At 45.3% G+C, this 21,409-nt stretch overlaps 1 protein-coding gene across 2 annotated transcripts in view; it reads right to left on the reverse strand.

Moving 5' to 3' along the window:
- DLL3 (delta like canonical Notch ligand 3) overlaps window positions 1-21,119 on the reverse strand; it is a 174,357-nt gene extending 153,238 nt beyond the window's left edge. Inside the window, exons 1-2 of one of the 2 annotated variants that reach the window (XM_082231102.1) lie at window positions 20,858-21,119; window positions 9,514-9,759 (exon numbers count right to left, since the gene is read on the reverse strand). In XM_082231102.1, coding sequence (XP_082087228.1) covers window positions 9,514-9,759; window positions 20,858-20,911 — 300 coding nt within the window. In that variant the 5' untranslated portion in view covers window positions 20,912-21,119. Of the gene's footprint in view, window positions 1-263; window positions 295-9,513; window positions 9,760-20,857 lie in introns of those variants that run through there. The other variant, XM_082231103.1, reaches the window with a different exon arrangement.
- Window positions 21,120-21,409: the final 290 nt, after the last annotated feature.

Genomic DNA, 21,409 nt, shown 5'->3' on the forward strand with positions numbered 1-21,409 from the left:
TTGTAAAAAAAGGAATATACAACGGGAAGTCCAAAGTGTTGGTACATATATGATTTTGGAATAGTTTTTTGTCCTTGTTTCTCTTCTTTAGCTATATAAACCTTGTATATAAACTTGGTATACATGCTGAAAATTATATTACAATAAGCCTTGTGGTGTAATATGATAATGTTTACCGATGTAATATAAGAACTTAAATAAATAAAACTCAAAAAATTAAAAGTAACACACAAACACTTTCTCTCTCAAAAAAATCCACAAACCATCAGTCATCATAAAATCTGCTCCATTTTTGCAATTTGTTGAACAGGGTCCAAACCTGTGAGATTCAAGTGGGTAGCCATGTTGGGTCTGCCATAGTCAAAATAAATTAGAACAATTCTTTAAAAAGGTAGTTAAAAAGACTTCTTAAAAACCTAAAAACTCCCTTAAAAGAATCAAGTCTTCAAAAGAGTTGTATTATACTCAGTTGGTCTCTAAGGTGCTGTTGGACTCACAGCTGTCCATGGAGGCACAGGTCCATTCTGTGTCCAGGGCAGCTGTTTATCAGCTCCATCTGGTACGCAGGATGAGACCCTCCTTGCCCATGGACTGTCTCACCAGAGTGGTGCATGCTCTGGTTATCTCCCACTTGGACTACTGCAATGCGCTCTACGTGGGGCTACCTTTGAAGGTGACCCGGAAACTACAACTAATCCAGAATGTGGCAGCTAGACAGGTGACTGGGAGCGGCTGCTGAGACCATATAACACCAGTCTTGAAAGACCTACATTGGCTCCCAGTACGTTTCCAGACACAACTCCAAGCGTTGGTGCTGACCTTGAAAGCCCTAAATGGCCTCGGTCCAGTATAACTGAAGGAGCGTCTCCACCCGCATCGTTCTACCTGGACACTGAGGTCCAACTCTGAGGGCCTTCTGGCAGTTCCCTCACTGCAAGAAGCCAAGTTACAGGGAACCAGGCAGAGGGCCTTCTTGGTGGTGGCACCCGCCCTGTGGAACACCCTCCCACCAGATGTCAAAGAGAAAGACAACTACCAAACTTTTAGAAGACATCTGAAGGCAGCCCTGTTTAGGGAAGCTTTTAATGTTTAATAGCTTATTGTACTTTAGTGTTCTGTTGGAAGCCGCCCAGAGTGGCTGGGGAAACCCAGCCAGATGGGCGGGGTATAAATTATTATTATTATTATTATTATTATTATTATTATTATTATTATTATGGTGCAACGAGAGGCCTCAACTTCTTCCTCAGTCTTCAAGGATAACAGTAATTGCCACCTTACTTTTTGTGATTGTGTTTTAAAGTGTTCTTAATAGGATGTTTTCATGTTGCATCCCGCCCTGGGACCTTAGGGCAAAGGGCAGGTAACTAACAACAACAAACAACAACAACTTTGATTCTCAGTTATTTTCAAATGGGCCAGCAGTTGAGGTTGTGTTCAACAAAGCTGGTGATTCTTTCACAAAAATGCCAAAACAATAGCCCCTTGTGCTACTGTCCTCCTTGTGGTCAAATGCATTTCATTCGATTTTACGCAAGGCTCCAATTAGAAAAATAGTAATAATCTCAAGTTCTGGAAAGGCAAGAGTGCCGCCATTTTGAGTGGGTGGCGCTGGGACTTGGCCATTTTCCTCCGCAACTATTCCTGTTCACATAACTCATAGAATCATAGAATCCTAGAGTTGGAAGAGACCACAAGGGCCATCGAGTCCAACCCCCTGCCAAGCAGGAAACACCATCAGAGCACTCCTGACATATGGTTGTCAAGCCTCTGCTTAAAGACCTCCAAAGTAGGAGACTCCACCACACTCCTTGGCAGCAAATCCCACTGTCAAACAGCTCTTACTGTCAGGAAGTTCTTCCTAATGTTTAGGTGGAATCTTCTTTCTTGTATTTGGATCCATTGCTCCGTGTCCGCTTCTCTGGAGCAGCAGAAAACAACCTTTCTCCCTCCTCTATGTGACATCCTTTTATATCTTTGAACATGGCTATCATATCACCCCTTAACCTCCTCTTCTCCAGGCTAAACATGCCCAGCTCCCTTAGCCGTTCCTCAGAAGGCATCGTTTGCAGGCCTTTGACCATTTTGGTTGCCCTCCTCTGGACACGTTCCAGTTTGTCAGTGTCCTTCTTGAATTGTGGTGCCCAGAACTGGACACAGGACTCCAGGTGAGGTCTGACCAGAGCAGAATACAGTGGCCCTATTACTTCCCTTGATCTAGATGCTATACTCCTATTGATGCAGCCCAGAATTGCATTGGCTTTTTTAGCTGCCGCGTCACACTGTTGGCTCATGTCAAGTTTGTGGTCAACCAAGACTCCTAGATCCTTTTCCCATGTACTGCTCTCAAGCCAGGTGTCACTCTTCCCTTCTGGTCAGTAGAAGCAGACCAAGTGACACATGTGCCAAAAAAATTAGCAGATGCTGTATTTTAGTTTTGACTTTAGCCCCAAAAAGATGTTTTTGTATGCCACTCCAGCGGCAAGACTGCTGCTAGCTAAAAACTGGAAATCTCAAGAAATACCAATGGCAGATGAAGATGTTGGACTTATTGGAGCTGGCCGACCTGACTGGAAGAATCCGCGACCAGAAAGAAGAGAATTATCAAGAAGATTGGAAGAACGTCAAAGATTATTTAGCCAAATATTGTAACAGAACATAATTAGAAGACACTTGAAAGTATCAAATAGGCTTCGGATTAGAATAAGAATGAATTGTAAAGCATTATGGATTTAGATTATTAAGAAAAGAGAAGAAGGTAGTAAATTGAAGGAGTTAATTTTATTAGAAAGACGGTTTTGGAGAAATGTTACAAGGTGATAGACTGAAATTCAGTCAGTTGTCAAGGAAAGTTAAATTGGGTTTTAGAAGTAATAAGTGTTTATATTATTGTTTCTTTTTTTAGTATTGTAACGTGTTTTCTTTTGTGTGTTTTATATGTTATATCTGTTATAAATGTGGAAAATCATGGCAGATAAAGATGATGGAGTTTTCAGAGCTAGCCGATCTGACTGGAAAAGTCTGCCGCGACCAGAAGGAGGAGGAGTACCAGGAGGAATGGAGGAAATTTAAAGACTATTTAGTTAAATATGTTAAGTTAATTTAATTGGAAAAGCTTGCAAATGTTAGATAGGCTTAGGATTTAAATATGTAATTTTAGGAGTTAATATGTTTAGTGCCAAAATAGAAAGAAAGAAAGAAAGAAAGAAAGAAAGAAAGAAAGAAAGAAAGAAAGAAAGAAAGAAAGAAAGAAAGATGTTAAGTGAACAAGAAAATTGGTTTTGGAAAACTGTTAAAATGACATACGCTGAAATTAAACTAGGGGGATACGAGGAAGTCAGTTAACAATGTTATTAGGATTGGTTTAAAAACTGTTGAGATCTATGTTTATTTGTTTTTTTAAAAAAATGGAAAATCAATAAACATTTTAGAAAAAATAAATAAATAAATAGATGTGAAAAATCAATACTTTTTTTTTTAAAAAAAGAGTTTTACTTCAAAAGTACTGTTATGGGAGGCGAGACTGTCGTGTTCATAAATGGCCGCCTCGGGCTTAGTAAACGCCCGCAATCAGGTGTGAGGGAACTGCCGGCGAGCAGCCATTTCGCATCCACCTTGGTACTTTTTCAGCTACGGTTAAGACTAGGACTTGCGCACGCAAGGTCCCTTCTCACAAGCTGGGGAATGCAGGGAAACCATTTTTATAAGTCAGGAAAAATGCTGAGGGGGGGGGGACAGAAAGGAAAGTCGTGGGGGTGCAAAGTGGTGAAACAATTCTGGATTATGATACACGAAGAGCTTAAAAAGATAAACTCGAAAAATCAGAATATCGTGGGAAAGTTCATTCATTTAGGTCATTCAACTTCAAAGGTGAAACTAATATATGAGATCGACTCGTGACATGCAAAGCGAGATGTGCCTCTACTTCTCAGAGGTCCAAACTTGCTCGATTTGCAATCCTCGTTTTGATGATTTCCTTGAATATTCTAATTTTCTGAGATTAATTGGGGCTTTTCATCAGCTGTACGCCATGATCACCGCAATGATAACAAATCAAGGCTTGACATATCTTGCTTTGCATGTCATGAGTCTCATATATTAGTTTCGCCTTTCAAGTTGGATTACAGAACTCAAGGAACTTTCCCACGATATTTTTTGAGTTTTTTTATATATATATAAGATATTTATTAAAGATTTCAAACAGTTCAAACAATACAACAAAGTTAAAAAAAGAAGACAAAAAGAAAACATAAAGGACATACAAAAATACAAATAAAAAATACATAATATAAAAACACAAAAAAGAAAATAGTTCAGTTTCTTGAGTATTATTTCCATAATCCTCTTTCATGACTCCCTCACGTCTCCCTTTTCTGTGTTCCTAGTTACAAAATCATGTTCCGCAATGTTTCACCTTCTCTCAAAATTTGTTTTAAATTGTACATTTCAGCAATTATGTCTCCGAATTTGTCTTTCATGATCAAATATTTAAATATTTAAGTTTGACATAATATTATTCAAATTTCGTCTTTGTTCTTATAGTTCAGTTATTTTCATACTCCTTTCCACTAGGTTACTAATGCCATGTTGTTTTTATATCCTGCATCATTTTAACATTCATACAGTTTACAATGCTTTTGCAAATAGTCCTTAAATTTTTTCCAGTCCTCTTCCACTGTCTCTTCTCCCTGGTCTCGGATTCTGCCAGTCATTTCTGCCTAATTTTTCTAGTTTCACCTGTATTTAGGAGTTCGATCTTTAAAAAAGCAGAAGCATTTTTGCTGGGTTTAGTATCCCTAAGGATAAAAGGAATATATTCCTTTACGCAACCGTGGCAGCCAGAATCGTCGTGGCAAAAAAATGGAAAACTGATAAATTACCAGAATTATTAGAATGGAGAACCAAATTTCTTGAATTCACGGAGATGGCAAAATTAACAGCATCAATTAGAGGCTACTCTAATCAAAAAATTAATAAAGAGTGAGAATGCATTAAGGAATACATGAAAAGTCGGTGATGGAGATTAAAAATTAATATGGAAAAGTTTAAAAGGTGCAAGGAGATACGATAATAATATATTGAGTTTGGAATAACAAATAAAGTGGATAACGCAACAATAACAAAAATAATAGTAGGTAAAGGAGATCCCACACGGCTGGAGGGAAGTACTGGGCTGGGGAGGAGGGAGGTGAAGGGATTAATTGTTAAAGATTGGCATAGGATTTAAGAGATTTAAATTTTCATAAAGATTCTATAAGGAAAGCAGCAAAAAATATCAAGTAAAGGTATCGGAGAGGAGATCAGTGTAAATGAAAACATGAGACTTATGGTTTTGTTACATATGATTTCATTTTTGGAGCTGTCTGTTTATTTTGGAGTTGTTTGTTGTAAAGAGTGTATATTATGTGAATAAAATAATAAAGGATTTGTGGGAGAAAGAAAGGAAGGAAGGAAGGAAGGAAGGAAGGAAGGAAGGAAGGAAGGAAGGAAGGAAGGAGAGTCGTGTGTCAATCTGGCCTTGCTCCAAGAGAAAGGCCTCCGAAAATGTAGAAAGTTAGTAATAAATGTTGGAAATGTAAAGAAAAAGAGGGAACATTTAATCACATGTGGTGGGAATGTAAAAAGGTGAAATGCTTCTGGGAGATGATATATAATGAGTTGAAAAAAATGTTGAAATATACATTTATAAAGAAACCAGAAGCATTTCTACTGGGCATTGTGGGGAGTGATATAAATAGAAAGGAATATAAGCTCTTTTTTTATATGCAGTAACAGCAGCAAGAATATTACTGGCCCAAAAATGGAAGCAAGAAGAATTGCCGACGATTGAAGAATGGAGGATGAAGTTAATGGACTATGCAGAATTAGATAAACTAACAGGAAGGATTCGAAACCGGCGGGACCAGAAATTCACGGAAGACTGGAGTAAATTTACAGACTATTTGAAAAGTAATTGTGAAGAACAGACGACGTTTGTAGGCTTGCAAGAAGTTTTGTGAGGAGTAGGATTGGAAGTATTGCAAAAATGGAGGATGATTTGTCAAGAGATGTAAAGGGCAATATAAAGTAAAGAAATGCATAAGAAGTGGCGAAAACGGTGGATCATCAGAGGAGCTGATGGAAGTCCAAAAAGATTGTATAAGTGATAAGTTTTGTGGTACATTTTATAATTTTTATGTTAAAATTAATAAAAAAATATTATAAAAAAGAGAGAGAGAGAAAGGCCTCGGGGTGAACATGGCGGCCTAAAAGCTGCTGGGCGGTTTTCCGTCTACCGGCTAAAATGGAGTCAGAGTTTTTATGGAGCTGATACACACATTAAAATAAAAATAAAAAGCTGGATGTGGTGTTTATGGGCAACTAAGTAGTCCTCTGTTTGCTCCAGATGCCGGCTAGACTGTCCCCACCTCAGTCCAGTATTTCCCTCACAATTTCTCCTCGGTCTCCTGTTGTTGTTTTTCTCTACAACAGCCTTCATTCAAACTCCCAGAGTGCGTCTTACACTTAATAAAAAACACGACAATTCGATTCAGGAGAACATACTCGGATCCAAAAATAAATATAAATGGCTGCCTTCCCAACACCACATAGACCAAAATTGTAAAAGAAAAAAAGAAAATTTCTCTCGTTTTCTCCTCAGAACAAGAACTGTGAGGGAACAAGTTGGTGGGGAAACACCTTTAGGGTTACACTCAAATATTAAAATCGTGTATTGTGTTGTCTGTTTTGCCTTAACCAAGTGAGGAAAAACAGCAAATAAATTCTTATTAAGCTGGGCTGCACACACGCAAAAGAAGAAGAAAAAGAAGAAGAAGAACTGTATTTTTCCCGCGTATAAGACTATATTTTTTCCTACATTTTTGAAGTTTAAAATAAGGGGTTGTCATACACGGATAGTGTATTTTCTTAATTTTCACTCCCCCAAAATAGGAGGTGTCTTATACATGGGAAAATACGGTAGTAGTAGTAGTAGTAGTAGTAGTAGTAGTAGTAGTAATAATAATAATAATAATAATAATAATAATAATAATATTGAGGGAGGCAGAGCCGCAAATGCCACCCCCACCCCCCGGCTCAACTCCAAGTCAAGGTACCTAATACCCAAAAAGCTGACTAATTTATTTTAGCACCTGAAGCAGAAAATCTCATAACTGCTTCCCCTCTTCCCTGGCAGTAAAATAATATATGATGATGATGATGATGATAATAATAATAATAATAATAATAATAATAATAATAATCTTAACTTAACAGTTGGCTGTCATGACACTCAAAATCAACTGTCTGAGGCACTTGCCTCATCCTGCCTAATGGCAGGGCCGGCAGTCTTAACAAGGGTATCACTTCTTTAAAGAAGTCCTGGTCAAATTTGTTGCACGTGGATAAACGATACTGCCAAAAAGGGAAAAAAGAAGAAGTATTTACTTGTCTTTTGATAATGTGAACACATTATTGCAACAGGTGGCATCCTAGAAAAGGTACTCTTTTGGTTTTGTTGTTGTTGAGTCGTTTAGTGGTGTCCGCCTCTTGGTGACCCCCTGGACCAGAGCACGCCAGGCACTCCTGTCTTCCACTGCCTCCCGCAGTTTGGTCAGACTCATGCTGGTGGCTTCGAGAACAGTGTCCCACCATCTCGTCCTCTGCCGTCCCCTTCTCCTTGTGCCCTCCATCTCTCCCAACATCAGGGTCTTTTCCAGGGAATCTTCTCTTCTCCTGAGGTGGCCAAAGTCTTGGAGCCTCAGCTTCGGGATCTGTCCTTCCAGTGAGCACTCAGGGCTGATTTCCTTTAGAATGGAGAGGTCTGATCTATCCCCTTCATGGATCACCTGCCTTGCAGTGGCGAAGGGGCTTGAATAACTCAGAGAAGCTATGAGCTATGCTGTGCAGGGCCACCCAAGATGGACAGGTCATAGTGGAGAGTCTATCTTCCCCTTCTTCTCTTCTCCTGAAGTAGCCAAAGTCTTGGAGCCTCAGCTTCAGGATCTGTCCTTCCAGTGAGCACTCAGGGCTGATTTCCTTAAGGATGGATACGTCTGATCTTCTTGCGTTTTGCCGCTTCCACACATGTGCGTGACGTCATTTTGAGTGTCTGCGCATACGCGAGCGGCGAAACCCAGATGTTACGCGCTCCGTTACTTCCGGGTTGCCGCGGAGCTCAACTCGAACGTGCTCAACCCAAAGCACATTCACCTGGAGGTACGACTGTAGTGGTAACTAAGTCTGCCTTCAGGGATCCAACTGTGAACTGATGTAAGTAAACGTCTTTTATTGACTTTGGCAGGGCTGTTTTTACCCACGGGTGTGGGGTACCCAGGCTCCAAATACTGGGGGGTGCCAGGTGCCCGCAGCCGAAGCCACCTAAGCTCTTAACTATCTACCTGTTATGAAATAATAAATAATTTTCATCAAGCTAGAAAAACAAAATGCATATGTACCTAGGTATTACCAAAATGTATACCTACTGTTTCGCTAAAGGACTTTCGACTGTGCGCTCATTTACCAAAGACATCGGTGGCACTCTCCGCTTTTCTGCTCAAGTTTGGGGCTTCGAAAGAAAAATCATCCGCTTTTCTGCTCAAGTTTGGGGGTTCAAAAGAAAAATCAACCGTTTCCAACCCACTAAGAAAAGAAATTTGGGAACAAGAGAGGGCAACCCCCACGCCTGTTTTTGTTTGGAGATTTTTTTTGGGGGGGGGGGAGCTGCGCCGCTGTTCCGCGCCTCCTCTCTTAACCGCACTTCAATTGCTGCAAATTAATTAAAACCTTGGAAACTTCCTGCAGCAAGCGGCTCTGGTGGTGGGTTGGGGAGGAGAAGGTGCCTCCAGCCTGAGGCTGCAACTATAGAAGGAGCCCGCGAGAAAAATAACTGGCAGTCGGCGTCACTTGTGGAGCCATGGACCTGTTTCGTCTCTGGATGGCGGGGGTGTGTGTGTGCTGGGTGGATCTGGGTGGCTTATATGCTAAAGACTGCCCTGGACTTTGAATAAGATCGTGGTGTCTTTATTCTTTTAAGGATTCAAGGGAACTTACCAGGAACGTACAATTCAATCTGAAACAGACCGAATTGTATAATAGTGAGAGGCTCACACGAGCCTGCGACCAACTATCTGCTGTGCATGTAAAAAGGGGAATGTAAACTCTGCTAAGTAAAGGAACTTTCTAGAGCAAGTTAGGAAGGATATTAATAAACAATATATCCTCTCTGCCAACCCTGAACATTCCCACACACTCAAGTAAATCAATAAAAATACTTAACTGAGGTTCTGCACCCCCCAACAGATATCCTAGCCCCACACATGCCGCAACACATCTTTCCCCATACCTTCTCGTTGCACACTAAAGTACAGAAACAAGGCATGTGCCAGACAGAAAACGCCAACTATATGGGACACAGGGAGCAAATTCATCAGGATCCCGTGGGAGAAAGGGGTGCAGAGTACGGCTTCCTGTCCTGAGTTTGAAACCGAGAGGCTCAGAACATGCAGATCTGAGGCCTGGGGGAAAGGAGCTCACCGGCCACTTGAAGTGGAAAGGGACCCGGATCGGCCCGCTGGTGGCCACGGCGTTGCGGTCAGCAGGGACAATGTCGCTCAAGGCTGCCCCAAAGGTGCAGGGGGGCTCCGGAGAAACCACGGCCTGGGCGTGCTTCAGGCAGACGCGGAAGAAGAGGCGGCAGGGCTGGCCGCCGTGGCAGAAGCTCCGCAGGCTGGTGGTGGTGAAGGAGTGGACTTGAAGTTCGAAGACGCCGGCCAGCTCAGCCTGTGAGCAATAAAGAGAGGGTGGGGGGAAACCAGTTAACATAGGAGAGTCCTTGTAGCCCCCCCCCCTGAGCTATTACAGGAACACAGGAAGCTCTCTGTCTGATACCGAATCAGACCATCGGGTCCATCCAGATTAGCATTTCTGCACTGACTGGTGATACGATGCAATACGATATCTTTATTGTCATTGTCCCATACAGAACAATGAAATTGAAAAATCTACATCAGACATTCAAAAACCCCAAAAACTTTGAAACCCCATTTTAAAATACAATATACACCTATAGAGACTCCTTAAAACCAGAAATGCATTTGGGTAGAAACTGTTGGGCATGTTTAGCCTGGAGAAGAGGAGGTTAAGGGGTGATATGATAGACATGTTCAAATCTATAAAAGGATGTCACCTAGAGGAGGGAGAAAGGTTGTTTCCTACTGCTCCAGAGAAGCGGACACGGAGCAATGGATCCAAACTACAAGAAAGAAGATTCCACCTAAACATTAGGAAGAACTTCCTGACAGTAAGAGCTGTTTGACAGTGGAATTTGCTGCCAAGGAGTGTGGTGGAGTCTCCTACTTTGGAGGTCTTTAAGCAGAGGCTTGACAACCATATGTCAGGAGTGCTCTGATGGTGTTTCCTGCTTGGCAGGGGGTTGGACTCGATGGCCCTTGTGGTCTCTTCCAACTCTAGGATTCTATGATTCTATGTTTCTCAGGTGGCTAGTCCTAGTCTTTATAACCCTGTACAGTGCCTCTCCAATATTTCTGGTAGGGGTCTTTTCACAGCACTTCCTGGAAATGCTGCTAGGAATTAAATCTAGGATTTCCTGCATCGTGCACAGCAAATGCTCTGCCACTGAACTATTCATTTATTGATACCAATATTTGTATACCACTATGTCATAAATAAGGGACGCGGGTGGCGCTCTGGTGTAAACCACTGAGCCTCTTGGGCTTGTCGATCAGAAGGTCGGCGGTTCGAATCCCCGCAACGGGGTGAGCTCCGGTTGTTCGGTTCCAGCTCCTGCCAACCTAGCAGTTTGAAAGCACATCAAAGTGCAAGTAGATAAATAGGTACCAATCCGGCGGGAAGGTAAACGGCGTTTCCGTGCGCTGCTCTGGTTCGCCAGAAGCGGCTTAGTCCTGCTGGCCACATGACCCAGAAGCTGTACGCCTGGCTCCCTTGGACATTAAAGCGAGATGAGCGCCGCAACCCCAGAGTCGGACACGACTGGACTTAACGGTCAGGAGTCCTTTACCCTTCTGTCCTAAATACAGATATATAACCGTATTTTTCTGTGTCTAACACTCCCCTGTGTATAAGACACCCCCTATTTTGGGGGACTCAAAATTAAGAAAATAGGGGGAGACTGCCATGGGTTGTTAAGCTTTTTGGGGGGGACTGCTGAAAATCGGTCACCCAGCGTGCAAACACTGAGAAAGGCGAGCGTCACCGAAGCCACCAATCGTCTGCCCGTTCAATGCCGGCAGCCACCAAAAAACCGCCCAATTGCCGCAGCGGCAGCCCATCACAAACAGCCCTTGCGACAGCCACCAATTGCCCACCCATGTGACGCTGAGAATCTCCTGCTCGCAGCTGAAACCAATCGCCCCCTCCCGCACTACCTGTGTATAAGAAGAGCCCCAATTTGTAACATCATTTTTAAATGAATAAAAAACCTCGTCTTATGCACGGAAAAATATGGTGTATCTCAAAGTGGTTTGCAGCGATAGAAATATAAAACCATACAAAGGTTAAATACAGACATCAATTAAGCATTATGGAAGGATGAGTTCTTAACTGCCTTCATAGGCTTGGTGGAAAAGAAAAGTTGGTACAGTTATTCCATACTATTGGCAGAGTATTCCACAGGGCTGGGCCAATGCCACAAAAGGCTTGGCTTCTCATGGTCAAATGAGCCTCACCAACTTGGGAAATGACCAACAATGTACCTGAAGCCGGTGTTAGAAACTCGGATATATAAGCTAGGTAAGTCTTGGGGGCCAGACAGCTCTAAAGTCTTTTCAAATGATGGACTGACTGTGATGGATTCTCAGTTAAACATCTGGCAGGTTCAGATGGCAAGCTTGAGCTAGGTTAAGAGCTTTAAGAACTGAAAGAAGTATACCTGAAGGAGCGTCTCTACCTCCATCGTTCTACCCGGACACTGAGGTCCAGCACCGAGGGCCTTCTGGCGGTTCCCTCACTGCGAGAAGCCAAGTTACAGGGAAGCAGGCAGAGGGCCTTCTCGGTGGTGGCACCCGCCCTGTGGAACGCCCTCCCACCAGATGTCAAAGAGAAAAACAACTACCAGACTTTTAGAAGACATCTGAAGGCAGCCCTGTTTAGGGAAGCTTTTAATGTTTGATGTATCACAGTATTTTAATATTCTTTTGGAAGCTGCCCAGAGTGGCTGGGGAAGCCCAGCCAGATGGGCAGGGTATAAATAGTAAATTATTATTATAATAAGTTACTTTGTCCAGGGATAGCCCACATATATATTGGCCTATTAATCCAAACTCTTTTTCTTAACGGTGACTCTTCCTGCTCAGGCGGCCCCGAAAACCCAATTTGGTTCCAGAAATTCATTTCTGATTGTGCAGATAAAATAGAACTGACAGGATACGATAGGGTGGGGTATCAGTGTGTGAAAACAGTCCAAATCCAGTGATCCCCAGATGCTGGAGACGTCAGGCACCATCCTGACGCCCAGGAATCTTCACTTGGTCGCAAGTGGTCCAAAGCCGGGTGCAAAATGCGCTTAGCGCCTGGCTAATTTCGAACATTGCCTGCAGCTGATCTCCGTGATCTGAGCTGGGATGTAAGGGTTCAGGTAATCCCTGAGGTAGCCTTGACCTAAGTTGTTCAAAAACCTTGAACCTAGCTCAGCAGTAAGTGGCAGTAACAATGTCCCTTTCCCCATCCTTAGTCCTTCCTCACAGCCTTTTATCCAGGCAGGAAGTGAAATCTGCATAGTGGGCAACAGTCAGCTTGCCAACCTCAATGTTATGCTCTGGACCCAATGTGCTTGCCCTGAGGCCTCAGCCCACAACCACCCTGGCCCAGGCAGGGTGGGGGGCTGCACTGCAGCTGTTGCCAAAGCACAAACTTCATGGGTAGGCAAATTAAGGCCTAGGGGCTGGATCCTGCCCCGTCACCTTCTGAATCTGGCCCGCAGACGGTCCGGGAATCAGCGTGTTTTTACATGAGTAGAATGTGTCCTTTTATTTTAAATGCATTTGTGGGGCATAGGAATTAGTTCATCCCCCATCCCCAATATAGTCCGGCCCCCCACAAGGTTTGAGCAACAGTGGACTCGCCCCCTGCTGAAAAAGTTTGCTGATTTCTGACAAACTTCATAAGCCCCCTCCAATGTTACAGCCAGTTCCCAGAGTACAGTGGTACCTCGGGTAAAGAACTTAATTCATTCTGGAGGTCCGTTCTTAACCTGAGGTACCACTTTAGCTAATGGGGCCTCCTGCTGCCACCGCTGCGCGATTTCTGTTCTCATCCTGAAGCAAAGTTCTTAACCCGAGGTACTATTTATGGGTTAGCCATAACCTGAAGTGTCTGTAACCAGAGGTACCACTGTACTTATGCCTGTCAACCTTTTCATAAGCTCTTGCAGGGGCGTCTTACCCACAGAGATTAGTGGTGTGGGGTGTCAGGGCACCAGATTTTGGAGGGGGCCACAGGCTGAGTGTCTGGGAAGGAGAGTCAGGGCGCACTCCCTTCCCGGCTCCCTTCTCTCAGCCACCCATCGGAGCATGCTGCCTCCTGCTCAGGGAAGCCTCTTTGTGTCCCCTTCTGCCGGGGCCGCCTGACAGGCGCAATTGGGGGCAGGCACAGGACGCCCCTCTCTGGCCGCATTGCTGCCTGCGCACCTCCCTGCGGAGCCTGCGAGCAGAGCAGGGAAGCGCCCTGTGCGGTCCTGATGCCAAGCGAGGATGGCACAGCCAGCAAGCCACCTGATCTGCTTGCTGGCACTCCTGTGGTGCAGACTTCCCCGGACGGGGGCATTTAAGGGGCACCAGGCGCTTAGAGGGAGGTTTCATGGGAGGCCATCTGGGTTGCAATCTGGACGCCTCTTACTTACGTGCAGCATCGGACCACGTGATGTAAAGGAGCCAGACCAAAGCACCCCCCCTAAAAAAGGTCGACAACGGGGGGGGGGCGGGGCGGCGCCGGAGAGATATTTGCACCATGGCGCCAGATATGCTTAAGATGGCCCTGAGCTCTTGCGCCAGGAACTACAGCTGGATTTGGCAACATCACCTTGCCAACAAAGGTCCATATAGTTAAAGCTATGGTTTTCCCAGTAGTGATGTATGGAAGTGAGAGCTGGACCATAAAGAAGGCTGATCGCTGAAGAATGGATGCTTTTGAATTCTGGTGCTGGAGGAGACTCTTGAGAGTCCCATGGACTGCAATGAGATCAAACCGATCCATTGTGAAGGAAATCAGCCCTGAGTGCTCACTGGAAGGACAGATCCTGAAGCTGAGGCTCCAAGACTTTGGCCACCTCAGAAGAAGAGAAGAAGACCCTGATGTTGGGAAAGATGGAGGGCACAAGGAGAAGGGGACGACGGAGGACGAGATGGTGGGACAGTGTTCTCGAAGCTACCGGCATGGGTTTGACCAAACTGCGGGAGGCAGTGGAAGACAGGAGGGCCTGGCGTGCTCTGGTCCAGGGGGTCACGAAGAGGCGGACACCACTAAACAACTAAACAACAACAACCAATTGAAAGTGTTCATCTCCATGCTGTCAAAAATTTAAAAATCGCCTGCTGATTTCTACACACTGTTGTAGAGTAGGGTTGCCATATTTCAAAAAGTGAAAATCCAGACACAAAAGTACTTGAGCTTTTTAAAAATTCTGGCCAAAGTTGTTGAGCTTTCTGGGCAGAATTTTGCCGGACATTTTGTCATTTTCCAACCCATGCCCTGCTTCCGACCGCAGTGTTCCGGCATCCTGTTCTCACAGATGTCTGTGGGGAACATGTTGCCCAGAAACGTGAGTGGTGCCCCGCAAGACAAATGCCTCGCAAGACGGAAAACTCGCTAGACGAAAGGGTTTTGCGGTTTTTGAGCTGCTTCGCAAGACGAATTTCCCTATGGGCTTGCTTTGCAAGACGAAAACGTCTTGCGAGTTTGTTTCCTTTTTCTTAACACCGTTAATACAGTTGCGACTTGACTTCGAGGAGCAACTCATAGAACGCAGTGTACATAGTAGCCTTTTTTGAGGTTTTTAAAGACTTTGGTGATTTTTGAAGCTTTTCCAAAACTTCTTTTGCAGCCATTTGGTAAGTTAAGCTTTTAAAACTTTTTTTTGGGGGGGTTGGATTTTGGGTTGGGGTGTTTGGAATTCAAGGACTTGGTGTTGGGAAGGGGTTTGCAAGAATCTGGAAGCTTGTGTGTTTTTTTCCTGCATTTTTATGATTTTCTGTGACCATTGGGCCACTCTGCTGTTTTTTTAAAAAAAATCTGGATTTGAATTTCTGTGTGCTGGGTGGCTGGGGGAACATTTGGGGAGGGGTTTGCAAGAATCTGGAAGCTTGTGTTTTCCCCCCTGCATTTTTATGATTTTCTGTGACCATTGGGCCACGCTGCTGTTTTTTTAAAAAAAATTCTGGGTTTGAATTTTGAAATGCTCTTTACAGTATGTGTGACTTTAAAGAGCACTTAATAAACTCTTGTTGTACCAAATTTGGCTTTGTTTGGACTTTTTTTTTACCATAGGAACGCATTAATTGATTTTCAATGCATTCCTATGGGAAACCGTGCTTCGCAAGACGAAAAATTCGCTAGACGAAAAAATTCACGGAACGAATTAATTTCGTCTTGCGAGGCACCACTGTATCATGTTCCCCACCCCATCAACATCATCTGACCATGCCAAGGGATCTTTCTTCCTCTGAGCTCTTTTTGCAGAGAAAGCGATGCCTCTTTCCCAGACACCCCCATCTAGAGTAGGACACTGCAGTCACTCTCCCCAGTCTCTTTCTTTATGCCCCCGCCTCCTTTTACAACAATATCGAACCATATATAGTCATACCTTGGGTTACAGATGCTTCAGGTTGCGTTTTTTGGGGTTATGGACTGCCAAAACCCGGAAGTACCAGAAGGAGTTAATTCCAGGTTCTGGCGGTCGCACATGCGCAGAAGCACTAAATCGTGCATGCGCAGAAGCACCGAATTGCAGCCCGTGCGTGTGCAGACGTGCAGCTGCGGGTTGCGAACATTGCAGGTTGTGAACGTGTATCCCGCACAGATCACGTTCGCAACCCAAGCATCCACTGCACTGACAACAGAATCTAGATTACAGTGGGACCTCAGGTTACATACGCTTCAGGTTACAGACTCCGCTAACCCAGAAATAGTACCTCGGGTTAAGAACTTTGCATCAGGATGAGAACAGAAATTGTGCTCCGGTGGCGCAGCGACAGCAGGAGTTCCCATTAGCTAAAGTGGTGCTTCAGGTTAAGAACAGTTTCAGATTAAGAACGGACCTCCGAAACGAATTAAGTACTTAACCTGAGGTACCACTGTACAGTCTACATTAATTACACTGCACACTTTCCCTCCATCTTGGAAAAAGCAGTACTTGGCCTTCCATTGGTCTCTGCTTAGACATTTCCGTTGTGCATCTCTCTCTCTCTCATATACACACACAGAACATTTCACACAAATTCCACCCTACTTTCCCGAGTCTGGAGGCAGATATATTTGTGTGTGTTGGCGGCAGGAGGGAAGGAGACTAGCTTCCTGGAGGAACTGTAAAGACTTTCTAGACGTAATACCCACTCCACTTTTGTGAGGAAACCCTCGCACTTTTGCAAACAGCCATATGAAACAAATTTGCTGCTCTCCTGCTTCTCCTCACTGAATCCATGGCCAGGTAGCTCACCCATCAGATGATCCCTGAAGCAGCCCTGACCTGGTGGAAATTAGACTGGCCTCGACTAGAGCCAGGGCCTTTTTGGCCGTGGCCCCGGCCTGGTGGAACGCTCTCCTCCCACAAGAGACCAGGGCCCTGTGACATCTTTCCGCAGGGCCTGCAAGACGGAGCTGTTCCGCCTGGCCTTTGGGCAGGATGCAGTTTGACTTACTTCCCTTTGCATAAAACAAGCCTGAAAGCGGCCCCCAACCCACTCACAGGTCCTTGTATGCTCAGTGGAAACAGTTGGTCCTGGCAAGTATTAACCACTCTCAGTTCCAACCTGATGATTGCCACCTGTCTAGATTTTAACTTGTCTGAATTAATTTTAAGATGCATTTTAATTCATTGATGTCTGTTTTTATGCACATTGTGTTGTTTTTATGATGCTAGCAGCTCTGAGCCCGGTCTTGGCCGGGGAGGGTGGGATACGAATAAAAGTTTATTTCTTTATATTTATTATAAAGACACCCCAGTATTGAAGAAGAAAAATACTAGCTAATAACCTGAGCCTATACAGTGGTTACAGACGCTTCAGGTTACAGACTCAGCTAACCCAGAAATAGTACCTCGGGTTAAGAACTTTGCTTCAGGATGAGAACAGAAATTGCGCAGCGGCGGCAGTGGGAGGCCCCATTAGCTAAAGTGGTGCTTCAGGTTAAGAACAGTTTCAGGTTAAGAACGGACCTCTGGAATGAATTAAGTTCTTAACCCGAGGTACCACTGTACGTGCTTTCCTGGAAGGGTTTGCGAGAAGGAATGCAGCCTAAGCCTAAACTTAATTGCAGCCGTAGTTTATTATTTATTACGGTACATTTTAGATCTCTCCTTCGTTCCTGAATTCCAGAGGGTTGGACTTGATGACCCTTGGGGTCACTTCCAAATCTACAATTGTATGATTCTATGACCGTTCCTTCAAGGAGTTTGAGGTGGCACACACTGTTCTCACTCTCTCCATTTAATCCCCACAACAGCCCTGAGAAGCAGGTTGTGCTGAGAGACAGCGACTGATCCAAGGCCACCCAGTCAGCTGCATGGATGGGTGGAGATTTGAACCCGGGTCTCCGGCCCGAGTCTGACACTCTAACCACACTAGCATCCAGAGCCTGCTTTTTCAACACCAAGAAGATAAATAAACTTTATTTGCATTAGCCAGTGGCCTTAGCAACAGTAAAACATTACAGTATACGCAGAAAAGGAAATTTGATATAAAAGCACAATTTAAAGTCCTGAATCAGAAAGGCTGAAACTACATTTAACAACCGTGATCCAAAGCACTGCCACAAAAAGGTTTCAACACCAAGGGTCAACTTTGGAGTAATAAAGATGGGGTGGGGTGGGGGACGACGACGCACAGTTCCAAAACACCCGAAAGACTAATTTATCATGGCAAGAACCAAGCGCACGAAGAGGACAGTAAAGAAGGGTGTGTGTGTGTGTGTGTGTCAAAAAAGAAGACCACTGTGTTTACACGCTGGTCCAGCGGAGACGGGGGAATTGCGATGCAAGATTAAAATGCAAATGGCCTGGCAAGAAAGAGCACAGGTCAGGGTGGGTAGGAAGAGTGTAAGATTTAAGTGTACAGTGGTAACTCAGGTTAAGTATTTAATTCGTTCCGGAGGTCTGTTCTTAACCTGAAACTGTTCTTAACCTGAAGCACCACTTTAGCTAAAGGGGCCTCCTGCTGCCGCCGCGCTGCCAGAGCCTGATTTCTGTTCTCATCCTGAAGCAAAGTTCTTAATCTGAAGCACTATTTCTGGGTTAGCGGAGTCTGTAACCTGAAGCGTATGTAACCTGAGGTACCACTGTAAAAACAAGGGAGGTGGCGGACTCTCCTACCCTGGAGGTTTTGAAGCAGAGGTTGGATGGCCGTCTGTCATGGATGCTTTAGCTGAGATTCCTGCACTGCAAGAGGGGTTTGGACTAGATGACCCTCGGGGGTCCCTTCCAACTCTGATTCCATGACTGCACTGATGTCTATATAACAAGCCTTAGAAGAGACCTGTGGGATCAGGCCAAGGGCCCATCTAATCCCGTATCCTGTTCTTGCAGTGGCCAACCAGATCTGTGGATCCCAAATAGAGGTCCATGCTATGGGGCAGAGAGGACTTCTGGGGACGCCCACAAACAGCCACAAATGCTGCGAGAAATCTACTACTAAATTAATACTTCCATGTGTAGATCTTTCTCTCTCACACACACACACACCCCTAACCCAGACCCTGAAAGTTGCAATCATTAGGTGGAAGAAAACATCTGCTCTTTTATTCCTGTCCTTCAGGTCAATGCCTTCTGCAACCAGGCGGGGGCCTCGTTGCCAGGTCAGAGAAGGGGAGTAGCCAAGGCGAGGGGCTTATCACTCCTCCTCAATATTTCATGCCAACAGCACACAAGAGCGAACATCCATGCGCTCATCTGCCCAAACAGATTGCTGAGCTAGAGATTTTTTTTAAGTCTAGCACAGTGGTGGCTGTTGCTGAACTCCCATCATCCCTAACTTTTGGCTATGGGGGATGGAGGTTTGAAAAGGCAAAAGTTCAGAAGAGAAAAACCCAGTTCGCAAAGGATTCAGCAACAAGTTTTCATGGGGAACAAAGACAAAACGGCGCTTTGATTCAAGAAAGATCCCGATTCATTTAACTGCTCTTCTCTTTACCACTGACACACACACACAGCAACCAAATCTTAGCAAACTTCAACCCCAAAACTTCTCTTTTTAGAACACCGTCATCCTCTCCAATTCAAATCCCAGTTTTGGTGAAGGGGCTGTGCACAGACAATTCCCTAAATTTCCTAACAGAAGACATTTCCAGATTTTGCCCTTTTAATCTCTGTGCAATTGCTGCGTCAGAATCTTAGTCTCACCAGACATCCATTATCACCACTCGTGGAAATAGCGTTTTCCGAAAGTGTGCCCAAAAGTTGGTATACTGAGCTGCCTCTGGAATTGCACAGTGAGGGGGAAGCGATAAATGCATATACTGTACGTACATCAATAAAACACCAGCCTGCACCCCACCTCTTCATTCCATCTTGATTGAAATCTGAGCGCTTCTTTTTCAAAGAAAACCTGTTGCAAACAACCCACTTGCGATACGGCAACAACCCATTTACAGTATGAAACCCTTGTCTGGAAGCAGCCTAATTAAAAATCACTTTGTCTTAAACACAGTACAAAAAACTTCTGAAGACAACGGCAGATGGTGCTCCACGCAAGTTGCTTTTGCTTTACCAACCCAGGACCAGATTCCTTTAAAAACAAACAAACAACTTCCTTCTGTTCTGCTCTATTTCCGAAGGATTTAGTAACAACCACAGTTGCTTAAATTAAGAGTGTTGGATGAGGACTGGGCCACTCAGCCATGACCCTCACCACGTGACCTTGCTCCATCAACCTAACCTACCTCAGTTGCTGAAAGGATAAAATGGGGGGAGCCATATATACTCCATTTAGGTCCTTGGAAGAAAGGCAGGATATGCAATTAATAACAAGTAGCTATTATAAGGACCCAAAGTTTCATGGTAGCACTTGTTTAGGCAAGTCCTATCTAGAGATACGCAGGCTTCCAAAAGGCTGCACACATTTCCCACCTGTACACTGTAATGTGGACTAGAAACTTGAAAAACCCGACATCTGACACGTCCTTCCTTTTACTACGAACAGCTTGCCTGAGACCTCGGGGTTTGCAACCTGAAGGCTGGGGCGCCAAACGCAGCCTTCTTCCCCAGAGCGCACGCAAACGGACCAGTCTCTTTCCATGGGTACCAACTACTCCCTGGGTCCCCGGGCACCCGCGAAATTCTATTAAGGGGCCCGGGGCACCCACAAATTTCGGTGCCAGGGCCATGCACGCTGCACGGCACCCACGGCCGCGGAGCCAAGTTGACACTCCTGTCTGTCTCCCACTCAACAGCAAAGCTTGGGCAGATCGATACCCAAGTGTCTGTACGCACACGAGCGCAAGGGCTACTTTATTCGCAGCAAACCACCTGGTCCTCCTCGGAGTCACCTAAAATCGCCGTAAACGGGCATCGGGAGCGGGAGGTGAAGGCACCTTTAAGTCCTACACCCCTCCTCGCGCGTAGGAAACGGCGCGTTTTGCCAGCGGGTCCGGCTGCGCGCTCTCTTTACGCGCGGGAATCCGATCGCTGCGCACTCACCCGCGGGGCGCACAGCAGCGCCAGGAAGCCGGAGAAGAGGAGGCGGAGAGCCATGTAGCCGGGACTCCAAGGAGAGGAGGAAGGCGAGCTCCGGAGACTCTGCAGAGAGCCAAGTCCCCGGCGAGCGGCGTCCAAGAGCAGCAGCCAAAGGGGAGAAGTGGAGCCAAAGCGGCGGGGAAGCGCAGACGAAGCCGCAGGTGCCGCGCTGGGGAACAGGCTGGAGATCAAACAGGAGCAGGAAGGCACGCGCGCAGCTTATGAATGGAAGCGTAAAGGGGCCCCTCCGAACTTCTTATAGGCAGGGCGGGCCTTGGCCCCGCCTCCGGCAGCCAGAGGCCACGCCCCTCGGAGAAGCAAAAACTTTCCAAACCGCTCCCCCCCCCCAACCCCAACCGCGAAAGACTCCCCCCGACGTCTTCTCTTTTCTTCTTGGCACAATGAGACCTGCTAGCTGCTGCGTTAGAGGGAACGCCGAGAGGAAGCAGGCAGGACGCCTGGGTCCCCTTGGAAAAGTCGAGGTCGAGAGTGGCTGGTTGGAGCAGAGAAAGGCTT

This window comes from Podarcis vaucheri, assembly GCF_965113315.1.
Source record: "Podarcis vaucheri genome assembly, chromosome: 7".
NCBI classification, from domain to species: Eukaryota; Metazoa; Chordata; class Lepidosauria; order Squamata; family Lacertidae; genus Podarcis; species Podarcis vaucheri.